General features: G+C 35.0%; 1 protein-coding gene across 5 annotated transcripts in view; it reads left to right on the top strand.

Moving 5' to 3' along the window:
• LOC146536465 (nephrin-like) overlaps positions 1-27768 on the top strand; it is a 141799-nt gene that overhangs the window by 76584 nt on the left and 37447 nt on the right. For 4 of the 5 annotated variants that reach the window (XM_085189824.1, XM_085189825.1, XM_085189823.1 and 1 more), the window contains 2 exons: positions 16474-16682; positions 19072-19182. In XM_085189824.1, coding sequence (XP_085045950.1) covers positions 16474-16682; positions 19072-19182 — 320 coding nt within the window. Of the gene's footprint in view, positions 1-16091; positions 16208-16473; positions 16683-19071; positions 19183-27768 lie in introns of those variants that run through there. The other variant, XM_085189827.1, reaches the window with a different exon arrangement.

Below are 27768 nucleotides of genomic sequence, written 5' to 3' on the forward strand. Positions count from 1 at the left end.
GTGGAAGTGTTATAGGGGAACATAGTGCCATAACACTAGATACTAATTTATCATGTGCGGGATAGGTATAGCTTGAATATAAAAAAATGCGTGAAAAATAACGTGCGTACAAGATGAAAAAAAAAAACATTTATTAAATTATATATCATTATAATTCTACTTGAAATTACTACTTCACAGTCATGACAGGCCTAATTTCTGTAATTTATAAGAACCGTACCTATCAAAGGAAAACGATAAAACAAAAATGATATATGAAAAAAAATCCATCCATCCATCGGCATAGAATATAAATGGTTATCACGCGAGAACACGACCTATATAATATATTAGGGTTCGTTACTATACTGTAAAAAAACGCAGGTCCAGTGGTTAGTTACCATGTGTCATAAGGTAACGTGGGTTCGATTCCAGCTACGTTAAAATGTTTATACGTTTCGACTTTTCTTCCTATGGTAATTTGTGACAACTAGTACTCTTGTACTCCTAGTGTGCTATGACTCCGTCCACACTTCCGTCCTCCATTTCCGCCGAATTCTGGCGGAAGTCAAGCCGAGCCGGGTGTCGAACTCACAAACTGTCGTCACACAGTCGCGCCACCGAACTGTGGAATGGCCTACCCGCGGCAGTGTTTCCAGGTCGGTACGACATGGGTACCTTCAAAAAGCGCGTCTATCTCCACCTTAAAGGCCGGCAATGCACCTGTAGTTCCTCCGGTGCTGCACGGGGTCATGGGCGGCGGTGATCATCATCAGGTGACCCGAACGCTCGTTTGCCTTGTCCTTTTTCCATAAAAAAAAAAAAAAACATACTGGCTCCTACCCCCCAACTAGCCCCTAAAACTTGAGCTCAAAATATTATATTCAATTATATCAATAATATCTACAGAACTACTAAAAGTTATATCTAAAAGGGAACGGTAACGGTTAATCCTTATCAAACGGGTGTCTGGTTTCCTAATCCTCGGTAATCAGATGTAATTACATTAGTTACTTATCAGCAACAATAATGGTTGGTTTATTGTACATTTATAATTAGCTTTACACTTTAGTTTGTTGGGAATTGTCTGTTATTTTAGGACATTAGTGGGTTCGAATTCGATTTAAGAATTTTTTTTTGTATTTGTAGTCAGTCGTGGCGAAAGCATGTTACTGTTAATGTGACAAGTTCTGGAATTGATTTCCAGTCAGAGAAATAAAATTTTTCGCTCTGGTAACACGAGGCAAGGCACAGTATTGAGTTCCACCACATCATACGCCAATGTCTTAAATATTGGCAGAGAGTAGAAAATGGAATTTCTTGCCACCAGGTGTCTGCCTCTGCCCTGCCTATTAGAATTAAAGGCGACTACTTTTTAAAGGCGAGTTTGTTTTGTCTTTTTCATTAAAAAGAAACCACTATAGTAATAAATAAAACACTCTGTCCCCATTAAAACACTTCTGTTCACATACTGTTGGTGCCATTATTCTGAATCCACTACCTACTCCAATGAATACAAACCCATCATTGGAAGCAACCTAAAACATATACTCCCGAGTCGTAAATCGTGAGTTACAGCTCATTACAGTCAATATGTAATAAATGGGTAATTATGTAACGTGCAGCGTATCGCGCGACGCAAGTGTGCCCAATGACAATGGGTTATATCTTGATAGAGTGTCGGTCGTAATGGTTATGTTTGATTGTATTGTGGTAGAGTAGAATGGATAGTGCATCTACTCTCTGCTTTCTTCTATCTTTTCAAGAAAAATGTCTATTTCGTATTTGGAATTTATTATTGTCTTAGTCTTTACTGTTCCGTTTCAAAGTAACTTGTACCTACCATTGTTAAGTATGCGGTGTTGATTTGCGGCGTTGCGTGGTTCCCTCTATCAAAATTACTATTAAATACAATGTGACGCCAATAAAAGACACGAAAGAAATAAAAGAATAATATTTATTTTCTTATTTTCTAAGTTAACACCTCCTTTGCCTCGTAACCTCGAGAGGAAAGGAAAACATTAAATATTTCATTTCCTCGACTGGGAATCGAATCCACAACCTATCACGTGCAAAGTCGCGCGCTTCTGCCTCTACACCACGACTGACCTCAATAATCAATAAAGTTTGTCTTGTGTACCTACAATTGATTATACCTACATAATAATTTCAAAAATAACAAAATAAAGTAAAAATGTAAGTATAAAAAGGAAATTGTGCTCAAAACGCAAAGGAAAAGGCAAGGATAATGTGATTTAGTATTAAATTGATCAACAATCGTTTCCATAATACAAGGGTTCCTCTCCAAGAGAAAGTTCTTTGATGTACGCTTCAGTGAATTATGTATATAATAGATGTACGAGGCCAGCTGTGGCGCAGTGGCGCAGGGGCACAGGGGTGTGATTGTAAACGCGACTGGTTATGGGTTCGATCCCCACTCGAAGAAATTTATTATTTATTTAAATTTATATTTTCTTTTCTTCGCTCTGGCATCTCTGTAAAGCACCCCGTTGAATTCCGCCACTCAACACGCAATGCTTCAAGAATTCGGCGGAAAATGGGGAACGGAGTGTCTTAACACTAGGTTTCCTCTGCCTACCCTGCTGTGACCAGAATACAGCGTTAAGATGCATATAATAGATATGTTTTATCTGCACGTTTATTATCTGTACTATAAAATAATAGAAAAAAGAAGAAAAAAGCAGTATATCTATACATTAACATTTTTAAGGAAAAAGTTGAAGCCGTCTGACTGTGATCACATATATTGTGTGCGGTGACTAAAATAGGAAAAATAATAAAAACAAATTTTCATACTTTTTCATAGTATAAATATCGTCTATCAGAATTTAACCCTGCTATTAGAAAAGTTCGTTAACCATTAAACATTATATTAAGTTATACGTCGATCTCTTTTGTTTGAAACAAATAATATCAAAAATGTTATAATCTTAAAGTTTTTATATCCATATAATAAATTTCTCAGCAAAATTGATTAAATGGATGAAAGAAAAAAAATACACGCTTTGATGCGGTGAATATTTGAGTTTGAGGAAAGCGTTCAGTCGATGCTGCACACCTCGTTAATATCGCTAGGGTTGCTCACGTTGGTTTATAGTTATTATTTCTTTTAGCTTTATGCTGTATCCTGCAGCAGGGTAGGAAGTTGGAACCTCGGACCCTAGTGTTAAGACGCTGCATTCACCCTTGCTCTCCAGGTGCCCAAGTCTCGAGGAAAAAAATACGCTACCGTATACCTTCTCACATTTAGTAATCTCACATTTTTATAAGCTTTATTATATATATTTTTATAATGTTGTTAGTTTATGTTTTTCAAGAAATAATTATAAATTCCTAATATGAAAATGGACGTCAGTTCAAAACATCTAATGGTGTGATATCAGTTTTTCTCAACCACATTTCCGTTATACAACGTATTTATCTCGATATCGGCACGGATGCTCTCGTTAGCGTTAGGGTTGGCAAATTATTTTTATTTCTTATTCTTTTTAGGGTTAAATTATACTATATCTTTGAAAATTAATAAGGAAAATAGATAGTTTTATTAGTACAACTTTAATTTCCTTAAAAATATTACAAGGTAATTTTGTAGAAAACAATTTTTTATAGAGAAGCAAAAAGCGTCTAGATAGATGTCGTTTGTAAATGTGAGATTTCATCACCAGATAATAATCATAATTCTATTATTGTCATTTATACGAGAAAAAGTTATAAGCAGTTACAATATTAATTGAAAAGTTATATACAATATTCTGGGCGTGGCTTCTGGCGTGGCTTCTCCTAGTTAATATAATATTCTGGGGAACGGAAGTATGTTAATGGGAATGAGTGTTTCATCATTAGGTTCCCATGTTCCCTCTGCTGCTATTTGCGGGATACGGAGTGAACCTAAAAAGAATAATAATCTACACCCATTGTCAACTTTCACTTGTTTTATTAAATTTCTATGCCGTGACTCCTACACACAAATAGTTTACAAAATTCGTAAAATAATTTATAATTCATTCTATTCTCATTCTTTTTTCTTCTCCGAAAAAAAAAATAGAGCAAAACCATATGCTTTTAGTAGTACCTATAAAATTATTGAGTCTAAGGCAATATTGCAATACCATGTTTTTAAGTCTATAGAAGGCATCCAAGAGTGTCTACATAGCTCGTTAGTCGAGTCTAGGGTTGCCAATTATGTATTTTATGATGGTATTTTAAAATTATAATTTGGCTTTATAATTATATAGATTTTTTTTATTAATAAGCATTTCTAGGTTTATCTGGGTATAATTTGTTTGCATTTTTCACCTCGTCCACTGTCATCAACCTCTTCATACATGCCCGGGGTGTCCTCATGCTTTTTACCTGATATTCCTCCAGTATCTTTGATACAGTGTTTCCGATGGTCAACCGAGGTCTCCCCTACCTCTTGTACAGCTCACTTTTCCTTTATTAATATATTTGTTTTATTTTTTTGTTTGATTTTTCGATTACTTATTTTTTTAGCTTTATATGACGGAACTCGTCACCGCTATCTTGTTTCTTCTGTTCTCTTATATATGCAAGATACTGTATAACATAAAAATACGCATGCACACGCATACACATACATACACTTATCTATTCATACCATAATTTATAAAATATTTAACCTCTTAAAATTTCAACTTTAAGCTCAGGTTTAAGCTTACGCAGATTATAATATGTAAATATCCATCATTATCGCGGTACACGAAACTCTGAAGCGACAACCCTGCGCTAACGAAGCGTATGACAAAGTGGATTAACACAAATGATAGGGACGAGATGAATACCTATTATTCTAATAAGCTCAATAAGTTATGCATTCTTGGAATATGTAGTTGTTAATAATATTTGAAGCCAATGTAGTATTATGTAGATGGTGGTAGTAGGTTCAATATGCATATGGGGAAATGATTATATTTTGATTATTTTGATTCGATCGCTCAGATAAAGTAGCATAGTGCGGTGTTGATTTCCGCCATTTAATACGCAGTGTTTCTAATTAAGGTACGAGGAGAACGGAGTGTTTTAACATTAGGACCTTCAACTACCTGTCATATTCAAATTCAAATTCAAAATTCAAAATATTCTTTATTCAAATAAACTTATAATAAGCACTTTTGAATCGTCGAATGAACATATGAACAAAAAGCTACCACCGGTTCGGAAGGCAGTTCTGCTGAGAAGAGCCGGCAAGAAACTCAACAGTTGCTCTTTTCAAAATCAATGGTACAATCTATTACATTAGTTGGCAGCTATCCTGCATTACATTCAATAGACATTAATTCCATACATGTTTGTCCTCTAAGTATTCTTGAACAGTGTAATAAGCTTTACTTGTTAGAATTTTTTTTACTGATATTTTAAATTTTGGAAGTGGCATATCTAGAATACACTGTGGAATTTTATTATATACACGTATGCTCAGACCCATAAACGATTTATTAACTTTTTGGAGGCGAAAACTTGGAGTAACAATCTTATCTTTATTTCTCGTTTCTATCGTATGATTGTCACTATGTTTACTATGACAATGTATATTTTGTCGGACAAAGAGAATATTATAGTATATAAATTGGGAAGCAACTGTAAGAATACCTGCATCTTTGAAAACATCTCGCAGAGAATCTCGCGCTCTTAGTTTATAAATATATCTCACGGCTCTTTTTTGGAGGATAAATATTGAATTTATGTCTGAAGCACTGCCCCATAGCAGCATTCCATAAGATAAAATACTATGGAAATAGCTATAGTAGACTAGTCGGGCAGTGTCAACGTCCGTTATTTGTCTTACTTTTTTAATTGCAAACGCGGCAGAGCTGAGTTTATCCGCAAGTGCTTCCAGATGAGCGTTCCACTGGAGTTTGGAATCTATAGTTACACCTAAGAAAATAGCTGATTCCGACAAATTGAGAGTTTCTCCTTTAATTAGTAGACTGAAATTATTTTTTTTAACATTTTGTAAAGCAAACTCAATACATTTAGTTTTTTTAGCATTTAACATTAGATTATTAACATCAAACCAACGAAGAATATGCGATAATGCGCTATTCACATCGTCATAGTTTATTTTATTTCTGTCAACCGTAAATATTAAAGAGGTATCATCCGCGAAAAGTACAATATCACATAGGTTCTTCACATAAAAAGGTAGATCGTTAATGTAAAGAAGAAATAAAAGGGGACCAAGAATGGATCCTTGTGGAACGCCCATCTTTAGAGGAGATCCAGATGATTTTACATTATTTATACTAACCTTCTGGATTCTTTGGTTTAAATATGAGGCAATAAGGTCAAGGGCAGTATCCTGTATACCATAATGTTTTAATTTTGATAACAGAGTTACATTGTCTACGCAATCAAAGGCTTTGGATAAGTCACAAAACACTCCAATTGCATTTTGTGACCTCTCCCATGCGTCATAAATGTGCTTTAGGAGTGCAGCACCCGCATCCGTAGTGGACTTGCCTTTGGTGAAACCATATTGCTCACTATGGAAACAATTGTTAATATTTAAGAAAATTGTGAGCTGGTTGAACATTATTTTTTCAAATACTTTACTTAAGGATGGCAAAACAGAAATCGGTCTGTAATTTCCAGGCTCAGATCTATCTCCACTTTTGTAAAGCGGCACTATTTTGCTATATTTCATTAAATCAGGAAAAGTACCGGATTCTACACAATTGTTAAAAATTAAAGCAAGGTAAGGAGCAATATTAGGTATAATTGAATTAAAAACTTTAACAGACATGCCCCATAAGTCACCAGTTTTCTTTAAATTAAGGCTTTTAAAAGTTTTGACTATTTTTTCTGGTGACACATTCTTAAACACAAAATTTTGTCTACAACTATTTACATGGGTTTTTAGTATCAATTCTGCTTCCGTAGGAGATGATGGCAGTGAACGTGTTACTTCAGTTGATATATCACAAAAAAAAAATTGAAAAGTATTTGCCACTTCTAAATCTGAATTTAAGATTATATTATTAACTTTTAATTTAATAGGTTCACTGACAGCTCTAGATCTCCCAGTTACAGTAGTGATAGCATCCCATGTAGCTTTAATTTTATTATTAGAGTTCAAAATTTTTTCTCTTATATGCATAGACTTAGCCTGGCCACATACCTTTTTAAATATTTTTGAAAAATTTCTAACTTTTAACAAGAACTCCGGATTTTGATTCCATTGCCTCATATTATATAATTCGTATAGTGTGTTTCTGCTTCGGTATATACCAACAGTTGCCCAGTCGCTAAAAGTTAATTTCGAGTTTTTATATATTTGTTTAACTTTAAAAATGTTATCAAACTCTGTAGAGAGTAAATTAAAAACTTTACAATATAGCTGATTCGGATTTAATCCGGTTATTTCTAAGTTTGCAATTCTTTCACTCACTCTATTATTAAAAAGATTAATTTTATTTTCAGTAATTGGTCTAATTGATATTTGTTTACGTTCTGCGACTGTTTTATCTATTACCGAAAACAGTTGACCACAATGATCCGAGCTCAGATTAGTAATAATTTGTTTTTCTACAGGCCCACAATGACAAAAAACATTATCTATACAAGTAGCGGACGTATTCGTTATACGAGTTGGTTCAAAGAACATATTAAACAAATTAAAAGATTTAAATAAGTTTAGAAGACGGAGGCTTAATGATGTCACCTGTATTATATCTATATTAAAGTCTCCGCATATGATTAAAGATTTACTATTGGAACTCAAATTATTAAGAACATCCTCCATTTTCTCTTCAAATACTTCAAAACTACCTGAGGGGGGTCGATACACGCATACTATAATATGTCTATTGAATTCAACGCAGGACAATTCAATGGAGCGTTCGTCGGAGAGAGCTACTATATCTGGTCGCGATTTACAACGTATATCATTTCTCACTAATATAAGCGAACCGCCGCGGATATAAAGTGCGGATATACATATGCAGGATATAAAGTGAAGTAAAAAAAATAATTACCGATCAAATGATCTATAGGTTTTAATTACGTGGGGAATTTTATGTAAAATGCAGCAAAAACTATGCTTAAGCGCTGGTATCTTTGGATTACGTTGACTTAGAACCTTGATTTTTTTTCTTGTGATACAGGGGATCTTAACAGACGGGAAAGTCCTATAAAGGTTCCGTTTCTATCTTCTGAAGTACGGAACCCTAAAAAAAAATTAAATAAATAAATATGTTGTCAAATTTTGTAAAAATATTTTAAAAAATATAAGCGCTTTATGTGACGAAAGAGGTTTTAAAAATTCAATGGATAGATAATTTATTATGGATAAGCCGTAGCGCGGCGTGCACGCATACTGCCAGATTTTACACAATGTAGGCTTTAGCGGTTAGCTCCATCAATTATATATTTATGCAACGTTGATAGTTGATACGAGTTATATTTACAGATAGATGCTGAAATGTCACGTTATTATTTTTTTAGCTTTACACTGTATTCCGTACACAGCAGGGTAGGCAGAGGGAACCTGGTAATATAGTGTTTTAATACACCGTCCCCATCAAGACATTTCCGTTCCCCACTTTCCAGTGAACTCTGGAAGTAATGCGTGTTAAGTGGCGCAACTCGTGCCTCGATAAAGAGTGAGGAAATGAACACATTCCTCCAAGTGGGAATCAAACCTGTAACCTCCCGTTTTCAGTCGCTCCCTTGTACCCTTCCACCTCGACTGCCTCTATATTTAGTTATACGATAACAAGAATATCGCATTTCATATTAATCCAACGTCAGGCAATCCACAGGTGGCGCTGACATTACTGTAATAAACAATATATATTTGATATTCACGTAAACTGACACTGAGAGAACGTTGTTTTTATTTTATTTCTATATATATGAAAAAAGTAGATTTAATTTGTAAACGTCTGTCTGTCACAGATATGTTTTTGTTTTAGCATTTCCTGTTTTGTTTCATGTTGTTGTTTGTCGTATTCATAGACATGATGATAATTTTTCATCATTATGAATATGGGTAGATTTAGATGTAGATCCTTCAGAAAAGGTTGTATGCATAGACGACATAAAATTGGTCAAGTGTCCACTTTCTCTTTAAAATGGCTGCTATCAAGACTCTCGGTTTCAGTATCTAAGTAACTAAAGGAATATCGTATAAATATTAAAAAGAATGACGTAATACGTCAAATACTCATCGCTCACAATTTTTTTTAAATAAATTTAGCTAGAAATGACAATAGCAGTAACGGAAAAACTCCAGCAATATAAATAAATATTTAAATATATCACAAAAACCATTACAAACTTATATTTGTAGTTCACTTCATACAAAATGATTGTACCTATATTATGTCCGTAAGCTTAAGTTTGTCAACTTTTATATGATATGTTCCCGTTGACTGACAAATTTGACCAATGGGGGCATTGGTCGAATGCGACTCGCACTTGACCAGTTTTTATTGCCTTAAGTAATTACAAAGCTAATTTCAACTTGGACACTAAAAATATTCATTATGAGAAACAACTGATAAGGGAAAGAAATTAGAAGCGGCCAAACAAAAGTCACGATAAAGACTATCCCCTGAGGCTGTCTTATAAAAATGATATTTTGTTCCTTCACCCTCGAGAACTGATATCTATGAGGATAGTGGTACATTAAATTATAGTTAAAAGCATTTATATAAGGCACGAGGCCCAAGCGCATATATGAGGTGCAGTAGATTGTGAGTTCGATTCTCACTCGAGTGAACAAATTATTTTCATTTGTTTTATAATCAACAACACGTAAAGTCTCGAAAATAAAGAAACAAGAGGGGACTGGAGAGGAAGAGGGGACGGAGTTTAGTTTTCTTTCTGCCTCTCTACCTACGTGAGATAGAGTATGCCCCTAAATTTTCGATTCAATTCATTCAATCGAGTTCAATTACAATTTATATATATTAAAAGGCCATCATATATCCTTTATATACAAATGTACATACATATGTACTCGTATTTGTATATACTCGTATCTATAATATAATATAAGGTTCAAAGGTGGCATCAAAGGCAATCACATTTCTTCCCACATGCCGGCTCTACAATGTAGCCTATATTGAAATTTCATTGGAGCAGAAGAGTCGAGTGTCTTACCGCTTCGTTACCTATCTTTTGTGGTACAAGGTATACGATGGAGCGATAAAATTTGAAATATTTTTTTTATAGAGAAAGCAGTTTCACGCTTTTTCCCGTGCAGCAAGTTAGATAAGGGAAATCTATAATATTTTTTTGTATTTTACTGTTAACGGGCTGGGGACTGTACAGTATATTTAAAAGAAAATCGATTTCTCACTAGGCTATTATCGATGTGCCTATTATTTGATAAAAAATATACTGTACTTATCACTAAACTAAAAAGATAGTGCGACATTTTTCTGATTAATCGATTTTTTAATATAAAATTATTATAATTATATGTATATGCTTCCGATCGAGAAAGCTACATAGTATCTACTATCCACAGATGCCCAAAAGTGGACATAGCTTTTTTTTTCATCAAGGTTACCTTTTGGAGATATTATTGGAGAAACAGTAGATTTCGCAAATATATATGAAGCTGTTAAAGGAAGGAATTATCGATCGATCAAGATCAATCGAGTTTTTTTTAATAATATCATCTGTGAAAATTTCAACTGTCTAACTTTTACGGTTCATAAGATATAGCCTGGAGACAAAAGGACTGACAGCAGGGTCTTAGTAATAGGGTCCCGTATTACCGTTTGTGTACGGAACCCTAAACAAGAATAATAAATTTTATAAATATTTAATACCACTGTATAGTATATTGTTATTTGTGTTCACCGATAGTTCAATAAAGTATAAATGGTTATTACGAGCCATAACAGTGCACAAACTCAGATTAAAATATAAAAGAAAAATACACATACCTTGATTTTATATTTAAATTCTTCATATTGAGTTTAACTCTTTACATTAACAAAAAATGTGAGAATAAATAACGTGTATCTGATTGTGAACGCGACAGTTGTAGTTCGGTTTCCATACAGGGAAATAAAATATTTAATTTTTTTCACTCTGGTATCAAGACAAAGCACTCCGTTGATTTCCAGCACTCAACACCTAATGTCTCGAAAATTGAAGTATTTTAACTCTAGGTTGGAAACATATTGAAAATACAATGTCTACATTTTATAAAACATAAATGAAAAGTATTTTGCAACTGTCACCCTTTTCAAAGTCGGTTCAAAATAGGGTTAGCATCAAAGTGTAAGACAAAGCAAGTATTCACATTCATAGTAACGTTATTCATGACCATCACAGAGATAAGGGATGAAGGGCGATATCGGCTCAGGGTTGTAACAAGCTATAAACATTTTTACTACAATTTTTATGAAAAGAGGACACTGAGCTCGTCTTTTGAGAAAATCTTTTTGTTTTATTTTTATTTTTTAGTGATGTATCACTCTGATTCTTTGTTTTACCCTATTTTGGAGAATTGCAATTTGATGGGAAGCTCTTAATCCATAAAATGAATTGTAGATAATTTCGTACTCGCCGCCTCTATTTATACGAAATAAAACTTAAAATGAATTTAAATGTTTTTACAAAAATATTACAACGCCACTAAAGTCATTTCAGACATCATTTCCCAAGAAATAGGGCAAGCGATCTACTCAAGTATCACCGCGGAGCTCAGTCTATGCGACGTCAAACTTACACGTGAAATATCGCAGTAACGTTTGGTACGAGTGACTTCACGCTTCGTTGATCGTCGAGTGTGGTGCAAGTTGGAGGTGATGGGCGATTTTAGTTTTTTTTTTTGTTTCACGCTGTATCCCGCGTAATATAGAGTAGGCAGAGAGAATCCAGTTTTAATACACTCCGTTGTCCACTTTTCGCCGTTCGAGGTATTGAGATAGTTGGTGGTGGTGTTAAATTACATTTTATTCCAAATATAGGACCAAAATCTGAATTGGTGCTTCTTAGTGTTACTAGACAAGTTTCTGGTTTTGTAAAACTATATATAATATATGGCATGTGGTGGGATCTTACTTGATAACTTTCTGTACAAGTTTGAGGTACTGGCTTGTATTTCCTGAAACAAAGTTCATCATATATAAGGAATTTCAATACATTTTTGATATTTCGTTTTTTTAGGGAAAATTAAAAGAGATCTTGCTTTTGTTGTTTTTGCAACTAGTGTATAGTTATTGCAAGTAATAAAAAAATAAAAATCTTTAAAAAAAATATAATATTATACAAGTATTATTATTCATATAAAATCGATCTTGCGGTACGCCATATATTATTATTTTCTAAATATTTTTAGGAATGTGTTAGTAAGGAAATTTGTAAGATTGACTGACATTTTTATGTTACTTGACAATTAAAAAATATTTTTAATGCCATAATTAAAAAAGACTATATTGATTTTGAATATTTTAATTCTATTTCTAACATTAAAGAATCAAATCTCGAACCTCCGTTTCATATATTTACCCCAAACTCAAAAGAAGACATCAAGAATCCCAAACATTTGTCACCTCGGCGATATTAAAAATGGTAGAAGCCTAGAAATCCGAATATATTATAGAAAATCTGCATACAATAAACGTAGCGTGTTGTATGAAATATGCTCAGGTATTACACATTTTCCTCTCCACTGCCACTTATTCGTGGATTTTGGTTGAAGTTGAATTTTGAATACGTGGACTTTATAGTTGCCAAGTCACATAAGTTGAAGTTTGCTTAGCTGGCGCGCCCGTAGCCCGTAGGTGCAATAGTTAGTTATTCTGATTAAGCTGCAAGTTTTCAATTCAATGCAGACAATTAATTAATTTCTTATAAGATTTCTTGCGTCTTCACTTTGCTTTGTATCCCGCATACAGCAGGGTAGGCAGAGGGAACCAAGTGTTAGACACCAAAGCGAAAAAATTAAAATATAAATTTAAATAAATACTTCATTTTCTCGAGAGGGCATCGAATCCACAATCAGTCGCGATTACATTTCTCATTCCTCATTTATTCTAATTTTTTTAAATTAAATTATCAAAAATATAAAATTCTAGTGTGTGAGGAATGGAGAGCCTGAACACCCTATTTGTAGGATATAGCGTGAAGCTAACAAATATTCATCTGTAGGAAATCGAATCCACAACTGTTTTCTACAGAGAAGTAGAAGAAATGTGTTCTACTCCACTAAAGCATATAATAACATTCATACACTTTTATATATGTTTAATGTAAATGCCTGTTGGAATAATATTGTAAATGCTGTCTTGGATTGGGACCTATTTGATAAATGAGGCGTCAATCGATTTATCTTCATCTTAAGAATTACTGTGCAATTCAAATGCAATCCAATTGCAATTCAATTGCATTTCAATTGCATTTGAATAAATTATATAAATGTAAATTGTATATTTATCAAGGCTGTCGTGGCGTAGTAGGTCTGTAAACGATGTGGAGAGGTTATGTTTAAATGAAACTCATATCATCAGTAAAAGTTTGACTGAATTTACCTGATTGTTCTGGTAACGAGACAATGCGCGGTGTTGACTTCCGCTATTTAACCTGCAATACCTCCAAAATCCCGTGGACAGTAGGGAACGAAGCATCTTAATATTAGGTTCTCAGATATAGTGAGTGCAGCATACAGCGTGAACTTAAAAAAAATACTAAACGAATTTAGATGAAACTTTACAGTTATATAATTATGTAACTTACAGGTATTAGAGTAATTAAGCTATAATATAACGATACAGCGGGCGCTAGTCTTCTTTATATTAAACACCAGTAAATCCAACGAAAATGTGCACCCATAATTATCGATGAAACATACATACATACCAAAATCCACATTACATCATCAGAAGCTGCAAGCTGAAGGCGAAATCTTTAACCAATCTAATTAATACTGGAACATTTCAACAAAACAGTATGTACTATGTATGCCTTACAGTAATTATTCGCGTCTAATAGCTCCAGTGGAGTTAATGAACCACGTACAAATAACCAGAGCTGTTCTTGGCGTCGCTTCTGTTTTGTATGTATGTATGTTAGAGTATATATACTAAACGTTGTTTAAGCTTAGCTATAATTAAAGCGATTCGTTCAATCTGAATGTTCTATTGAGAGACTGGCTCTGAGCTACGGCTTCGCTTGCGTGTTCAAATGGATTATTAATAGTTGTATATAGCTTACAATGGGTTCAACTGATTTGAAATGGAAACTGGGAACCTCGTATGAAGATACGTATCCTACGTATAGTATATACGTATGGTATGACATTTCCGTCACCCATTTTTACAAATCTTGTTATTGCTATTGTAATGCAAATTAAATATGAGTTTTAGTTTCTGAGATATTTCTGGACAAATTAAATCAAATTTTGAGTTAAATTAAAAGTTTGAACTAATTTACCCAGAATTTTTTCAGATAGATTTCAAAATTAAAATCAGAATTTTTGGACAAATTTTGCGATATATAGAATGAGTTGCTTAAAAAGAACTTCACTGGACCACCATTCTTAATGTCTATGGCTTCTCTCGATAAATAGGTTATCCACACAAAAATGTTTATTTCAACATTAACCAGGAATTTTTGAAATTAGCGCTCTCAATCAAAGTCTTCAGTTTTATAATAATAGTATAGAATTTAACTGGTCGTGAATCGAATCCACTAGGATCAAGGAGTTTCCAATAACAAATAACTGCTTTTCAAAAATAACTGCTATTGAAGTCCTGAATCAACCAAATTACAACGTGTTTGATGAATAAATTGACGTTCAAATTAACCTATGAATAATTTTTTATATTTTCTTACGCTTGGGCAGTGTTTGTTCAGATAAATGAATCTTTTTCAATGATTTCATATGATTTTTGGCAATCAATGTATGGTAAAACCAAGGGGTTTTATGTAATGGTAATTGGATATTTCTTTTATATTTTAAAGTACATGTTCCGAGAATCGAGTATTTTTTAGCTTCACGCTGTAACCCGCATATAGCGTGATAGACAGAGAAAACCCAATGTTAAAACGTTCCCCACATTCTACCGAATTTTCGAGGCATTGCGTTTTGAGTATTGGAACTAAACGTCATGATTTGCCTCGTTATCAAAGAGAAAAAAATAATTTATTAAATATTTAATTCCCTTGAATGGGAATCGAATCCACAACCCGTCAAGATTACAGTTGAACGACGGCTGGCCTTAACAAATATTTAGATATAATAATATTTTACATGTACTCGTATACAGAATTACTTTAGTTTATACATATATTTTACATTCGAATTCACAGAAATAATAACTATCTTTAAAGTCTTGCCAGTGCTTTTGAATGTTAAGCTAAGCTAGGTTTTATTTTAAAATATACATTTAGTAGATATTTTTTATGTTGCGGCTTATATGAGGAAAACTTTAATACAAATATCTACGCTCTAATATTTATTCGAAATCTTAAAAGAAAATTACGCAGCAGTATTCGAACCTGCGGCTCCTGGAAACTGTCTAAGCCCTTTAACCATTAAACTATACGTTCCCAAGCTACGTCGAAATTCTTATGATATATTGTAGAACTGTTCTTACAATTTTCCACTTTTGCGTGTAGTAATTAACTGAACTCAACGCCGCGCTTTGTTGCAACATAGCGGTTACCATAACAATTAGACAGTGCATCGCCTCGTCCTTTATATATCTAATAATAGGCTAAGAGTTTCGTCTAAGATCATGTATTTTCTAACTGCCGAAGGAATTTCGGGAAATCTTATCGATCGATCGATCGACTATAATATTCCTCTAGCACAAATTTCTCCGTTCTGCACCTCGTAGCTTCGCCTTCGCGTTGTCTGTCAGTCATACAGAAATGGAAAAGTTTAATTTAGGTGGGTAGGTTAGAATTTAAAAAAAAATCATAGGCGCACCTGCTGCTCCTCTGGTGTTACATAGGGTCACTTACCATCAGGTGACCCGTACGCTCGTTTGCCTTGTTTTTTTTCCATAAAAAAAAATAATAATAAGCAGACATCGCCGAGTATTCAAGCTAGTTTTTGCACAGAATAGATGAAGAGGCCAATTTTGCGCTTTTGAATACGTAAACGTGTTATCGTTAAGCAAAGTGTTTATATTTATGGGTAATATTTGCTTTCGATTCTGTTTGGTTTTCTAATTTGTATTGGTTGTACTGGAGTTCTAGATTTCGAAGCAGTGTTAGTGTAAGTTTTGTATTGCTGAATCCGATTAGAAAACTATTGTTATATATGCTTACATATATATGTAAAGGAACCTGGGAACCTAGTGTCAAGACACTCCGCTCCCCATTGCTTGAACGGTTTGCAAAAATCGCGGGTTCAAGATTTGAACCCGCTATCTATAGCTATATATATATATATCTATATATATATATATATATATATATATATATATATAACGCTACGCTAACATTTTTAGATGTTTTCAAAAATAACTAATTTCATTTCAGTTTTGACGTCCGAGGGCGCAGCTTCAACAAGGCCCTCCACTGGTCAGATCCCCTCGCTTTTGGGAAAAGAGCGAAATTCATCACCATGTCCAGACCATCATCTCTCAATGTGGATGCTGTTCAGTTGGATGATGAAGGTGTTTACAGATGTAGGGTGGACTTCAAGAATTCACCGACTAGGAATTTTCAGATACGACTCAATGTTGTTGGTAAGATTATATTTTTTTAAATCTATACTAACAATATACTGGCCAGTTGTGGCGCAGGGGCGACTGGTACTGGATTCGATTCCCACTCGAAGAAATGAAATATTAATTAATTTTATATTTTTATTTCTTAGCTCTGGTGTCAAGCAAAGACCGGCGTTGAGTACCGCCACAAAGCACACAATGAGTTTGTAAATTTTAGGATGAACCTAAAAAAAACCTTAACAAAATTTTTACCTGTTTAAATAAAAAGTTATAATAAAAAATAGCAATATAATAATAAATATAGCAAATTTTCATATATTCTCTACTTACACTGGCTAATAATTTACATTCATAGCCACGTATGTTGTAGTAAAAGGCGATATTAACTTTTTCAGGCCAAGGCCGGAAAACATTCGCTTTGATAGTGAACTCATCCAACCATTTTGTTCGACTGGTTGAGTAAAGTTACAAACACTGTAGTTTAGCGAGAGGCATGCAATCTTTTTTATAGCTTCACGCGGTATCCCGCATACAGCAGGTAGGTAGGCAGAGAGAACTCAGTGTCAAGACACTCCATTCCCCACACACTGCCCAATTTCAACCTCCGTTTGAGTAACCAAACTCAAAGCTGTGTTTTGTCTTGTTACTTAAAAGAAAAAAAGAAAATAATTCATTCCTTCGAGTAGAAACGGAACCCATTATACACCCCTATAGCACAACGACCGCGATCATTAATCAATAGCATTAATTACCTCAATCCAAAATCGAATCCACGATCTTTCCACACAAATTCTATATAGGTATCCTGAAAGTATATAAAATCCAATCACACGTGGAATGCTAGAGCTGTTGTCAGATAGATTGTATGTAGTTACCTCGTTAATGGAATGCAAAGGATTTCTGTGTGCATTGTATAGCTTTATAGCGGATGCTAATGGTTCTGGCTAAGGTTTTGTTTTTGTCTTTGCTCATATTTATGTTTCCCTTTCACGCTTTATCCCGCATGCAGCAGGGTAGGCAGAGGGAATGTAGTTAGGACACTTTGTTCCCCAAGCGCTGTCTAATTTTCGAGACATTGATCTCGACGATCTCTTCTGCATTCAATATGATAATACAGAATATACTTTTATTAAATTAGTGAATCAATTTTAGATTTTTAAATATAAATTATTATAAAAAAGATACATTTAAAAATATAAAAAAAACAACACCTCCGAGGGCGGGACAAGGGTCCAAGCCATCGGTGGCTAGGGCTCCAGAGAGAGGAACCTCCGCACAATACGTGCCGTCTCAAGTAATACTGCCTTCTGTATCCGGTTCTTGATCCAACAGCTAAGCGATAGCCTCTTAAGGTGTTGGTCGAGGCTTTTCGCTATTAAACCGTTAACCGAAACCACTATCGGCACAATGATAGTCACATTGACATCCCACATGGCGGTAATCTCATAGGCTAGGTCCAAATATTTAGATTGTTTTTCTTTTTCGGCCTTCACGAGAATTTCATCATGTGGGATAGTAACGTCAACAATCACTGCGCGGCGCGCCGCTCGGTCTACTAGTACTATATCAGGTCTATTGGCAACAATATACCTGTCAGTAATAATAGACCGATCCCAGTAGAGCAAAGCACAGCTATTTTCAAGAACAGACATGGGATTGTACCTGTAGTAAGGCACCTCCAATTCTACAAGGCCATATTGAAGAGCAAGTTGCTGGTGTATTATCTTGGCTACTTGATTGTGTCTATGCAAATACTCGCCATTAGCAAGATGAGAACAACCAGAGACAATATGTCTGAGGGACTCCCCAGGTCGATGACGATGATAATATTATTATTGTATTGGATTTGATCACTACCTAAGGAATGCAGCGTTATATTTCGTTAATCAACACCTAGTACCCTGAATTCGGGGGGAGCGAAGATCATAGAAATCCTTTTCTTGGTCTTCTTTCCTTATTCTAGGAACCCCTCAAGCGATAACAGCGGCATATTTATACCGTATGGGAATCGAACTTGCAACTATCATATAAACTTTAACATTACAAAATAAGTTTGTTTACACGGTAGTAGTAGCAAAGCAAAGTACTGCATTAGCTAATTTCATGGAAAATTTAAAGTTTGTATGAAACTAAGTGTTTAAGTAGGGTTTCTGGAAGCCTACACCAATTACTAAGTGTTGATTACATATCGGAAAGTATGTGAAAGTAGAAAGTACAGTTAAAGTTAAGAGGCTTCTTATGGCTTTTTTAGTTATAAAAATCCCAAGAGTTTTGAAGAGAAGTGATGTGAAAGGATTGACGCGTCACTCTGTTCCGGTTGTAATTAAGCAGCGGCAAAGCGTCCCACTGCAAATAGAAATACGGTCGAAAACTAAAAAAAATTCTAATTTGTTTATTTTTTTAACAGTGCCACCTCATCAGCTCTTACTATATGATGAAGCTGGTCGAGACGTCGCGGGTGTCGTCGGCCCCTTGGAGGAAGGTGGTAATTTCACTCTCCTCTGCGAGTTGAGGGGCGGTAAGTATAGACACTAAATGTCTGAATCCAAAGCTTATGAAAATAGAGCTTCTTTATGAATATAAGATCCAATATTATTATTTTGGGATAATTTTACTATAGCTAATATATAATACTGGAGTTTTTTTTAACTTCACGCCGTATCCCGCACATAACAGGGAAGGCAGAGGGAACCTGGGAATCTTGTATGAAGATACTTACTTCCATTTCCCATTTTCTCCTAAACTTAGGAATTATTGCGTGTTGAGTCCGCGCGCTTTGCTTCGTTGCCGAGCATCAAATATTTCCCTTCCTCGAGTGAGAATCGAACTCACAACCTGTCGCATGCCCCCGTGCCACGACTGGCTTGGAGTTGAAATAGATTTTTTCATACAAAACTAAACAGACACCAGTATTATCACTGTCGCTGCAGATTTTCTAAATTCCCGAGCGTGCATGCTAAACGGCGCATTCTAACGTAAGCTATATTTTATACAGTTTTACGTTGAAAAGGTAAAAAATGTTATTTTTATTTTACTTCGAGGCCAGTCTTGGCGCAGGGGCAATAAAGGTGACAAAGCCGCCGCTCTATTTTCAAGACATTATGTGGTGAGACACAGAAGTCAACACCGCGTTATGTCTTGTTATCAGAGCGAGGAAACAAAATTAATTAATTCCCTCATGGGAATCGAACCGGCAACCGTCGAATACCTTACAACTGCACCATGACAGCCTCTACATAAAGACGTTATATACAATTGAAACACCCATACTTTATTTACTTTAGCTATTGTGCTGTCAACGTGATTGATACTACACTCACGAATATATCTTTCCCATCAAAAACTAGGGAAGTTATAAGATATGGGGGTAAGTGTAGCATTTGGTACGCGCCATTGGGCAGGTTATTCTGTGCTCATATAACAAAGGGGCGACTGAGTACCTCTATTTGTATTCTTTTCATCGTTGAAATTAATTTAGCCCTGTATATCCTATTATGCCTGAAATCTCGGGCATTCGACCAGTGCGTTCTTCCGGTCATGACGTATGGGGCGGAGACATGGACTCTAACGAAAGGCCTCGTCCACAAATTTCAAGTCGCTCAGCGCGCCATGGAGCGGGCTATGCTCGGTGTATCTCTTAAGGATAAGATCCGAAACGAGGCAATCCGTAGGAGAACCAAGGTTACCGACATAGCCCAAAGAATTGGTAAGCTGAAGTGGCAATGGGCGGGGCATATCTGTCGTAGAGCCGACGGCCGCTGGGGCAGACGTCTCGTAGAATGGAGACCCCGTACAAAACGACCGGTGGGACGACCCCCTGCCAGATGGGCCGACGACATAAAGAGGTTGGCGGGAAGCGGATGGGTCCGAAAAGCTGAGGATCGAGTGTGGTGGCGAGAATTGGGGAAGGCCTATGTCCAACAGTGGACAAAAGATGGCTGTTGATGATGATGATGATGATGATCCTATTATGGTTAGGGTTACTGTAAAATCAGCTTCACGCTGTTCCTCGCACACAGCAGGGTAAGCAGAGGGAACGTAGTGTTAAGACACTCCCCTCCCCTATTTTCCCCCGAATTCTCGAGGCATTGCGTGTTGAGTGGCCAAAGCCGAGAAAAATGAAAGCATAAATTTAAATGAATATTTTATTTCCTCAAGTGGGGATCGATCCCACAACCAGTCGCATTTACACAGTCACACACTTGTGTCCCTGCGCCACGAATGGCCTCCTTATTGAATAACTGTAGTTTAAAATTCAACACTTTTTTGGACAATCTAATCTACAAATAATATATCAATTCGAACCAGCAGTTTCTGAGATTAGTGCTTTCAACCAAACTAACTCTTCAGATTTATACTACAACAGCATTATTAACACCATAAAAACAAAACGAGTGTGACTTTTTAGCATTTTTTTTCTATTTTATATTCTATTCCATTGAAATAGAGTTTCATTTTAAATTGAAGTTTGTACCGTCGTCTGTTGTATATTGATTAATGCATTGTTTATGAAAGCTAGAAAAATTGTGATCGATGCTCCAATTTGAACGGGTACTAAATAAAAGATATATATTTATGGGTTTTTCTAGTTGAGACTGTTGATTGGAAACCATAGTTATGGTGGGGGAGCGTGTGTCTGTAAGCGAGACGATTGTAGGTTTGAATCCAACTTGGAGGAATTTATTTTCTTTTTTCGGTAACAAGACAAAACGCGACTTTATGTTCTTACGGAAAGTCAGGAACATAGTGTTTTAGCACTAAGTTCTTGCTCTGCTTCTAAAAAATACAGTAGATTATTTTTTTTTTTAATAAAATACTTCAAAAGTCAAAGCTCGGTCGCCAGTAAAATTATTAGTGAAATTAATCATCTTAACAAGTGGAAAATGCCCAGCAGTTTCAAAGAAGAACTGCGACGCATTGAATAAATAATTAGACTGAGAGAGAAATGAATTTTGAATGGACTTGCAAAGACGACTTTAGTTTCAACCTCTTGAAATTATTAAAAAACTTTATTTTAAATCAGATTCAACAAAATGACATCTTGTCATAGTTGTCACTGTCATAGCGCAGCGGGATAGCGTGCAGCGTGACGGTTGTGGGTTCGATTCCGATTCGAGGCCTTCAATTATGTCCATTTTCCCTGGCAAGACTAAGTACATATAAACTTTATACACTAATTGGATTAAAAATATGGGTGTTTCAAAAAATAATTATTGGAATCTTATATTCATAGTTTATTTCATACAAAATGAGTGCATATTCCCGCAAACTTAAGTTTGTCATCTTTCATAAGTTGCATTTTCCGTTGACCTATATTCCTGAAATTGGTACTGAAGCCTCGGTTGGCGAGCTGTTTACCGTTTTTTTACATAAAGTCAAGAAAACATTAGCTATCTCCCATAATGTGAACCTATGACCATCGTAAAATATCCATATAAAAAACATTTAAAGTATATTTATTTAACTTAGTATAAAGTTTTCGAGTTAAACGTAACTTGGTAGTGCAATTCAAACGGTCAGCTCCCCGAGGGTCTATTATACAGTCGGACCGAGATAAAAGTAGACTGTAGAGATTTCAAAGGATCCCCTTGTTAATTTTAACTGAAACATATTATATAAATAGTTTTAGGTGACTAGGTTAAAAGTATTATTGTGTTAAAAGTAGGGAAGTAGGGAACCAAAATCTGCAACGCGGACCACTTTTCAATGCAAATGAAACGCAACAGTTGAAGTGGCAATAAAAATATACTCCAAAAAAAGAAAACTACTTTCTTAGAGAAAGTATAAAAATTTTAACGTGGCGGGAAATGTTTATTATATCTTAAACTTTATTTTTTGTTTTTCTTTTAGGTTCACGCTATATCCTGCACATAGCAATGTAGGCAGAGGGACCCTGCGAGCCTAGTGTTAAGGTGAGGCACTCGGCTCTCCATTAAGACACTTCCATTCTCCACTTTCCACCGAATTCTCGACGCATTGCGTGTTGAGTGGCGGAACTCAAGTCATTAGAATAAGGAAGTAAAAATATTACATATTTAATTCCTCCGAGTGGAATCCGAACCCATAGCCGTTGCGTATACAGTCTCACCCTTGTTGCCCTGTGCGATAACGGCCTAGGCGTTTAAAAATGTTAAAAATTTTCCCTTACACTGGAATCGAACCCACTATCAGCATATAAAGTCAGATACATATATTACATTGATAAATGCAATATATTCGTAAAAATAAAACAATTCAATCAAAGGCCTACTCCAGTGGCACTAGCGTAGCCATTTGTCTAGATTATACTGACAGACGTAGTGCTTGTTGTACACTGAATGGAGGAAGATATGCTATGTTTTTTTTTGTTTAAAGTATTCTTGTATCTATTATATGGGTTTTAATTTTTTTTAGATTCAATTTCTATCCCACAGAGGGAACCTAATGTTAAGTAGACGGTAAAGTGGCGGCTGTCAAGTCTACGCTTTGTCTTGATACTAGAGTAAGGAAATAAAAATAATTGTTCATCTCTACTAGTTAAAATCACGATCACGATTCGGAAGAATAAAATGCTTAGTATTTTTATTGTTTCGCTCTGGTAATAAGATAAAGATGAGTTCCGCCACTTAACTCTAAATGTCTCAAAAATTCGTCGGAAAGTGGGAAACGAAGTTTCTTGACACTAGGTCACTCTGCCTACCCAGCTATATGCTGGATAAAGCGCAAAGCTAAACAAAGAAAATACAATGTAAAAATTCCCCGACCATGCTGGAGATACGTGAATAAATAAATTGAGTTTAAATTTTTAAAGCATCCAACTTCCAGTGGCGAAATAGCTTTCTATTCGTATTTTACCGTAATTGTTTAAAATGATACTCAACGCTCGTGAAATTTATATTCATTTTAGATCTTTTGTCCGTTTATCAAAGATCTCGGAGAGCTGTTAAGCTTAAATGATATCACAATTTCTTTGTTCACTTAAAAATATGAAATAATATTTAGATATATTTTTTTTATCTTTACTTCTTGCCTTGTTGGTAAATAAAATAAATTGTGTAAAATGTATCAATCGAACTCAGAAAAAATCTGTTTAGTCCCAGGTTTTCAACTAGTATAGAGACGTTGCAATAACGCTATATCCTGCTCATAGCAGGATAAACAGACAGAACCTAGTGTTAAAACACACTCACTCTCACTCTTCCCTACTTTCAAAGCGGGGAAATCAAAATAATTTTAACTTATTATATGGAAATGATGGCGAAATTTCATGGCCGATGTAGCGCAGTGTAACACCTCTAACTGCAAACACGATGGGGGAATGATTTTTTGTCATTTTGGTTTGATAACAAGACAAAATGTAGCGTTGAGTTCCGCCAGTCAACACACCAGGTCAGGAAAGGAAAGAGAAGGAAAAGAGAGGCTTGACAATAAGTCTATATCTGTCTGTTATAGACATCTGTTTATTCATCTATATGCAAGATACTGCCTGAAACAAAAAGTACCTATAATATAAATACATAACAATTTAGTTTTTTCATTGAAAGTAGAAAAAGTTATATTAATATTTTCCTCCAAACACCATTTATATTATATGGATGTGCTTAGCTTGCTTCACATTCTCGCCAAATATTTTTTTTACTTATATTGTATTTTGTTTTATTGATTTTTTTTCTCTATTTATGAACAATAGATATGTAATAATTGATTGAATTATTATTATTGTATACTGGTAAACGTTCGACTGTAAAATATAGGACTGTGGGTTCAATTCATTCTCGGGGGGACGAATTATTTCCATTATTTTAAAAATTAAAAGATGAGGCGAAAAGTCGAATTGGGAACGCTTGTCGCTCCCTTCTCTCTGTCAACCTCGCTGGAGATGCAGCGTGAAGCTAAGGCAGTTAGAAAGTAATTGTGAAACCCTCTGCCTATTTTGATATATGCGGGAATATAGCGTGACAATTTTTTTTCATTATTTTCCAAAATTTTACCTTGACACCAGTACAAGAATGTCCCCCTGAGTGGGAATCGAAGCCAGGACCCCGACGTTTACAATCAGACGCTGGCGTCAAACTTAAATGGTAACTTTTTTATCATAATTTACGAGAATGTAAGTACACTCTGAGTAGAACCATCTATAGCTTTGCAATTTCATGCGTTATTATTTTGAAATACGGCACTTTCCGCCCGTTTACATGTAAATTGCCCGTTTTGTACAGAAATAATTTATTTGCTAACTTGAAATTGCTCTTTTTTTATTTTGTCTTAAACCTGGCGATGGTGGTCTTGGGTTCGAATCTTTTATTTATAATCTTACAATGGGTATTCAATGTTGAATCTCGCGAATAGCAAGGTGGGCAGAGAGAATTCTGAATTCAGCGGAAAGAGAAAAACAGAAGTGTCTTAACACTCGATTCCCAGGTTACCCAGAATATAGTAATAGAATACGATACATAATATAAAAGACGAAAGAAAATTAACCTTCTGAGCATCTTATACATACATATGTATATCATAATAATAAAAAAACCTCAATAAAATGAATCTCGTAACTTCATTTTCAGTACAATAACCTCAAAACGCTCTCAAATCAAAAGTCAAACTTCATACTAACGAATTATTTATTCACGATGTCACCACTTGGCTCTCGGAGTTTCTGTTCTTGAGTTAAAGTTCATTTTGCTTGCTCTATTATTCATTTAGTGGGTGTGTATTTTCATTGTTGGAATGAATGTTCATTATTTTATGGAGAATGGAGGGATTTGTCACTGGGTTTTCTCTGCTAATCTATGTAGAACATAATATAGAATTATAAACAGACGGTACAACCGCGAGTGGGTCGCTAGTATCTAAATATTTATGAATATTTGCTTTAATAAAAGTCCGATATGATATCGAAGCCCATTCACATGCATTACCAATATCAAACAAGCGGATGAGCATAAATTTCATATATCCGGTCAATTGACAATACTCTATTGACTATTCAATTAATGTAGAATCGATTTTCGGTTGTGACAAAAGTTTTAGACTAAATACTGGCGATAAAATTTGGAAATAATATAATTTACCCTTTGTGGAGTAAAAAATTAGGTAGAACCTTGTATATTTTATTTCGTTTCTAAAGTGGGCGGAGAAATCAGTGTTGAATTACTAGTTTCCACTTTCTGTATGAATCGAAGTTATGGCCTGTTATAATAGCGAAACTCAATGCTATGCAAGCTAAAAGTCGCACTATATCTTTGAAATAACTCATTCCATTTAGTATGGATCGAACCCTTACCCATCGCGTTTCACAGTAGCTGCGCCACTGCGCCACGACGACCTCAATATATTTGCAGCGCCGATAAAATCTAATCGGCGATATATATTATAGCAAAGTTGCTAACTTTTAGTTATATCCCGCTCGTAAAGTTAGGTAACGTTTAACATTACACTGTAACGTAAATAACGATAATCCGGAAATTCAGCTTTTAATATTTCAAATAAATCCGATTAATGACGTCGCTTAATGACGTAATGGTGCAATTGTATCCTGACCTGATTTTTTGACACTGTCCGAAGATTGTGGATTCGAGTGTGACTGTAAATTCGACTGATTGTGGCTTCGATTCCCACTCGAGGAAATTAAATATTTACGCGACAAAAACCACGTTTGCTGCGCGCGCCTATCTAATTAGGAGCAAAATCAAATAAAATGCCAAAAGAATTCCATAAGTGTATAACAATAGTATAAAATAAAAATAAATAAAATAAAAAGTATTTTTAATAACATTAAATAAAAAACGAGCGGGCGAAGCCGCGCAGGTGCCACAAGTATTTCATATAACCCACTGTACCTGCGGTCAGAGATACCGCCAGCACTTAGAATGTGGCATGTGTCAGTGACACTTGGTGCCGGACAAAGCCGCAGTTAAAATATAGTATAATCAAATAAACACAAACAGTGTCGCATCACTATGTAAATATAACAAACGTGAGTGAGATGGAAATGTATACAATAATGTATTCCTTCTGCCTCCGTTAAGTAAATAGATCTTAGAGTGACGCGTGAGGTGTCTATACAAACAAAATTAGCAATTTGGAAGTTTTATTTGTGTTTTTCACTGTGTTTTTATGTATGTATCCATTATTTGTTAACGATGGTAGCCGATTCAAATGTCTTAAAATTTATATATTTTATCTTTCGTGATTTTAAAATGAAATTCCTTAACCGGTGTTGAGTTCCGCCACTCAACAGAAAGTGGGGAACAGAAGTGCTTTAATGGTGAACGGAGTGCCTTAACACTAGGTTCCCGTGTACTCTCTGCTGTGCTGAAGATTTCTCTCGGACGTGGTGGTGCAATAAATGAATGAATAAATGTTCGAAATTCTCTGCTAGCTCTATTTTTGTCATTACGTGGATGATATATGACAATTAATAATGTAAGAGTAACAAGAGAGAAATATTATGTTAATTCATTAAGACTTAATTAATCATTTATTATTCAACTATTTGCTTTTAGATTTCATGTTCTCAGTAAATTGAATTCTGTCTTTTAACGAACTACTTGTATGATTATTAGTTGAAACTTCATAGTTAAGTTGGTGAAGTAATCTATAGATTTTTTAAGGGAATTTCCTGCCAGGGAAGGTAGAGGTTACCTGGGAAATAATAAGACACTCCGTTGCCATTGGATTACACATCTGTATTTTGTATAAGTATATACCCCTACACAGACAAAACTGTTAGACTCAGAAAGTTAAAATTTGAGGTGTAGGTTTCTTGGAGAGAGAGAGAGAGAGTGTAGAAGTAGGGATATCCCGAAATTCTAGCGAGCACGGGAAAAATCGGGATTATCCTTAGTGTAAAGTCCACGTAAACAGAGTTGCGGGCTTTAACAGAAATAAAAATTAAAAGTAAGAAGCTATAGGCAAAAGCTTCTTGTTCAATAAAACTTTTTATGTTTGGAAACTGTCGTAGTATCTACGAGTCTGCTACATAGCAAAAGTGATACGGAAGTCTATTCCTCTCTTTTTCCTTCTAAATAAGTTTTACTTTATTGGTGTTTGACAAAAAATAGTGTTACATTATACAAATATTATACATATTATGTGATCACAATTAGTTTAAAATATTTGAGGT

The sequence above is a fragment of the Heliconius melpomene genome, chromosome 9 (assembly GCF_056956725.1).
Source record: "Heliconius melpomene rosina isolate 202511_hmr_F chromosome 9, ASM5695672v1, whole genome shotgun sequence".
NCBI lineage: Eukaryota > Metazoa > Arthropoda > Insecta > Lepidoptera > Nymphalidae > Heliconius > Heliconius melpomene.